Raw genomic sequence first — 4850 nt, forward strand, 5'->3', positions numbered from 1 at the left:
TGGTCTCCGCATCAGCTCCTGCCTCCAGGTTCCTGACCGGTGTGACTTCCTGTGCAGATTTCCTTTGGTGATTAACTGATGTGGAGGCTTACACCAAATAAACCCTTTCCTCCCTGAGTTGGTTTGCTTATGATGCTCCATCACAGCAATAAAACCCTGGCTAAGAAAATTGTTATTGACACTTATTGACTCACATGCGTTGAACTACCCCTGCATCACAGGGATAAAGCCACCGCAGCCAGGGAGAGGGATCTTTTAGATGCATGTCTATACTTGGTTTGCAAGTATTTTACTGAGTCTTTTTGAATCTATGTTCGCCAGGGCTATTGGCCTCTTTCTCTTTGCAGCTTGCTTGATCGCTAGCTTGATGGCTCGCTAGCTTTCCTGCTTTACATCATTTCTTTTGCTGCTGTATCTTTCCCTGGTTCTGTATCAGCATGGGACTGGCTGGACAGAAGGACCTGGAGAGGGCTCCTCCTGTTTGTGTATTTTGTGTGTTTCTTTCTTGATTTCCTTTGACCCACTCATCATACAGTAATGAATGCGTTGTCTAATCTCTAGTCCCAGGGAACCAGATGCCCACTTCTACCCTCTGAGGGCACTGGGCACACATGTGGTCCCCAAATATATATTCTGGCAAAACACCTACCCATATAAAAATGAAAAAATAAAAATAAAGGAGGAAACCATTATCCCCGAACAACAACAGCAAAGAAATCTCAAAGGCCTTTGCTCTACCCAGAGAATAAATAATACACTGGGGCTGAAGACAGCTGAGCTCAGAGTCCGTTGGCTGCTGTGCATCTTCTGACCCCTAAGAGAGAAGATTTAAAAGATGAAGAAAGAAAATGGCAATGAGATTAAGAGAAGAAAATGAAAGAAAGTAAGGAGGTTGTTCTTCAACATATCATGAGACCCATACAGTCTATCAACTGTGTTAAACATAACCACTAATTCTATAGAAATTTTGTGTTTGTTATGATCTTTTTGTACTAAATTTGAATGACATATAACTGAAAAAGATGAGAAAAAAAACTATTTCTAGACATAAAATTCATTAGAATCTCACATTCAAATACCAGGCAATGGCGGCAAATGCCCACAGCCAACCTTCGAAAGCACTTTGAACATTCGGGGCCATCAGCCTTGGCCAATTACGCTAATGTTCTTTCACTGTTCAAAATATTCTCTCTTCTTTAATGCAGAGTTTACCTACCTTGATTATTTTCTTGTCAATTTATTTTAGGAACTGGATTTCCCTAAAATTATGACAAGCTTCTTAAATAACACTAGGAAATTATTTATACAGATGTCAGTAGTGTAATAAAAATCAGGATCATTTGTTGTTTTGGTTGAGACGTTTCCCAACTAAAAAAGTTTAAATACATCAAAAAGTACCCCATTTGTGATTCTCACAGATCACATGGAAGTGTGTCCAAAAGACGCAACAGAGGCTCTACGGGAGAGCTCCTGCTCGTCTTTGTTCTGGTTCATCTCCCCTGCAAAACCTCAGCCATAATACTCCGGTCTACAGCCATCGCTTTTGAGGTTCATCTGGGAGCCCTCGCTTGACCTGGAGCATAGCAGCAACCTCTCCCCATCCTCTTTGTGTCTCCGTGTCCAGAGCTCCCCTATACTCTGTGACCTGGGTGACAGCGTCTCAAATTGGATATATGTCTCTTTTGACAAATCGTCTTCCCAGAAAGGGTCCGACGTGCACTGCAGTCTGCAGACTTTGTATAATAAGAAACAAATGAGGGGTACGACTATAACACAGGCAGTACTGGTCACCACGATGAGCAAGGACCACTGCGAGTCACGCCCCTCTACTCTGTTGGTAGAAAAGGTGATACACAGATCCTCCCGAGGGCCCACTCCTTTGGGACAGACACATGCCACATACTGACTGCCGGGCTCCAGGCCGTTTATGGTTGCCTGGTTCTTGCCGTAGTCTTCATTCACTAGCATCAGGTCCTTCTCACCGTACTTAGAGTACAGCACAGTCACAGCGGACTCCTGTGCGGTGCTGCTGCTGCTGCTGCTGCTGCTGCGGCGGCTGCTGCTGCTGTTCCACGTCAGAGTCACACTAACGCCGCTGTCGCGGGCCACCCTGAGGTCTTTGATAGTGACGTTTGTTTCTGTTGGCGCTGCCTGATCCAACAACGCCAACTCTTCTTTCTTACTCGCGCTGAGTGGAGGAAACTTCCTTCCATTCTTCTCTATCTTCGCTTTGCTTTTCCCGTCGGGGTGGAGCAGGGATGGCTGGTGGCTAGTCCTGACGGTGCTTCCTGAGACGCTGGTTTTTGCACTGGTGGTTGCAGAAGCAGTTGAGAAGATGGGAGGCAAGGAAGAGGAAGGAGGGCGCAAGGAAGATGTAGAGAGAGCAGCTGAGGGGGCGGGGTTGGAAGAAGCGGAAGAGAGCTCCGGTGATAGCCAGGATTTAGATGCAGGTGTTGATATTCCTAATCCCGGCTGGGAATGCTGCTCCCGGTGCTCTCCGGGGTTTCTTTCTGAAGTATCTGGTGATAGGGTGGTCGTAACAGCACCAACGACTGTCACAGTAACCACAGCTTCCGACATCCCTGCCAGATTTTTGGCTCTACATCTGTACTCCCCAGCGTCCTTGTAGGAGATGCCTGTCATGCTTATGATGGACCATCTGACTCCTTCTCCTGGAGACTCCTGAATTACTAGAAGAAAACAAATGTGTACACATGAAGTCTAGGACCTGCCAAGTGCTGTGGATTCTGCCTGTTTGGAAAATAACCATTTAAAAGTGTATGGGGGATGGAAACCGGAGATCCGGGCCATAGTAAACTTTTGTCTCCTGAGCAGCATGCAGTGGTGTACAAGGTGACTGGTATGTACAGACCCATGCCTTTGCACTTGTCGAACAGGAGGATGAGAAAAACTAATCTTAAAAGCTCCCTCTAGGTTTTGGTTGTGACTCTATAAAACGTGTATTGCAAGACTTAACTCTTTCTCAAAAAGACTTTTCTCTGTAATTAAATGCATCTTTGCCCATATCTAGAAGGAATAGAACGTCATTTTCTGGCATAGAGGAGTTATAACTTCTATTCTAAATAATTTATCCCATATTAAACTCAAATAAATTAGAAAATTACAAGCTTCCCTGTTTACAGAGTAACATATAAAAATATGTAGAAAATTGTGGTATTTCTTTGCTAAACATTACAATTTTTTAAGTCTGAAATCAAGACAGAAGGTTCCCATAGAATAGCATTACAGAAAGCAGGGTGCCAACAGCCCGGATGTGAACTTAAAACTTCGGGAGCTTAAACTGTGGATCGCCTACCAGCAATCTACTGGGATATTAGCCATTAGCTTCTTTATTCCATCAAGTTTAATTTGTAAACCTCAAATTTGAATTTCTTTTGAAGAGTCCCAAAACTATATCCTTCTGGTTAACAGAATATCTTTGCTTAAGTGGGCCAATGCCTGGGTCTGATCTTCACAGGCTTTAAAAGAAATCTAAATAATTAATATTTCTAATAGCATTTTTGCTCCATTGTAAGCTCTCTGTGTAATTTAGTATTTAAATAGTTGTTCAAAATTGTATGAAAGAGTTTGAACATGTTTCTTAGGCTTTACAGTTTAAGAATGAGTGTATCCAAAATAACTGAATGAGATAAAATTCTCTTTGACAATCATGTGTTTACTTCACATGAAATTTTTACCTAAGGAAGAAAAAATGGCTTGATTGTCTAATTATTTTCTAGATATTTATGAAAAGCAAGAAAATATTAGTCAATAAAATGCACTGTTGAAATCCCTTGCATTCATAGAACTAGAAATATAGTACAGAAAGTCCTGGTTTTTATTCCAAGGGTTGAAACAAAAGTTTATTTAGATTTGTAGCTGAAAGTGTTAACTTGGCAGTAGAGCAAACACTGGCCTAGCATGCATACCTAAGACACTGAGCTCCATTACACACCACTGAAAACAAAGACATGATTACAACCCATGTCCTTGCATCCAATGATCTTGGTGTCATACAAATCAACTAGCCATTTAAATTTGCACAAAAACATGAGATGTAGTTCAGATTTTTGTAAACTTGTTTCATGTCCGAAGACTAACTAACTATACCTGTATAGTTAACTGGCAAGCTGCCGGATCTGGTCCACATCAGCTGTGGGGTGGGGTAGCCCTTGGCATCACACCTCAACAGAACATTGCTACCCAGAGCAGACGTGATTCTGGTAGCCGACACCATCACAGATGGCTTCACACACTTTTCCAACTCCACCCTCTGAAACGAGATTCCTTGAAGGCGCTCGGGTTCGCTGCAGAACATCAGAGAATCAAGAAATACAACAACGTGGTCGGCAACTTTCGACAGCTCGATCACTTTGGAAATGTGACAGTCACAGAACCAAGGGTTGTCCTGCAAACCTAAAGCACAGAAAAAAGAAATGGACAGTAAGGGTCAACCTGAGAAGGAAGTTTGCAGCACAGCTTGTCTTGGGACAGAAGGTTGTCACATCATCTCTCTCATAAATGAAGGCCTGGGAGAGGCAGATACAATCACCAGTATGTCAAAATCCAGCGATCTCAAGGAGCATATCCCCTTCTAGTTGTCAATACTCAAACCTGGTACTTCCTCCACTCTATATACTTGTTCTGGATTTGGTTTATTGCTTCTCTTATGTTAACTGGGCTCCCAGATTACATAGGAATTCTGTGCGGGAGATGTTGAGGACCCCTGCCCCCAGCTGGTTCTAACTGGTAAATACAGTTGCTGGGAGGCAGAGGCAGGACTTTAGGTTTTCTGGGCGAGGGAACAATGGGAAGAAGAGAATTTAGAATCACCATGTCAGGAAAGGTTA

At 43.0% G+C, this 4850-nt stretch overlaps 1 protein-coding gene across 1 annotated transcript in view; it reads right to left on the reverse strand.

Moving 5' to 3' along the window:
- Positions 1–1036: 1036 nt before the first annotated feature.
- Lrit3 (leucine rich repeat, Ig-like and transmembrane domains 3) overlaps positions 1037–4850 on the reverse strand; it is a 16816-nt gene continuing 13002 nt past the window's right edge. Inside the window, exons 3-4 of the mRNA XM_031375474.1 lie at positions 4111–4416; positions 1037–2690 (exon numbers count right to left, since the gene is read on the reverse strand). Of these exons, the coding sequence (XP_031231334.1) occupies positions 1510–2690; positions 4111–4416 (1487 nt within the window). The 3' untranslated portion in view covers positions 1037–1509. The remainder of the gene's footprint in view (positions 2691–4110; positions 4417–4850) is intronic.

This window comes from Mastomys coucha, unplaced genomic scaffold (assembly GCF_008632895.1).
Source record: "Mastomys coucha isolate ucsf_1 unplaced genomic scaffold, UCSF_Mcou_1 pScaffold16, whole genome shotgun sequence".
Classification (NCBI taxonomy): Eukaryota; Metazoa; Chordata; class Mammalia; order Rodentia; family Muridae; genus Mastomys; species Mastomys coucha.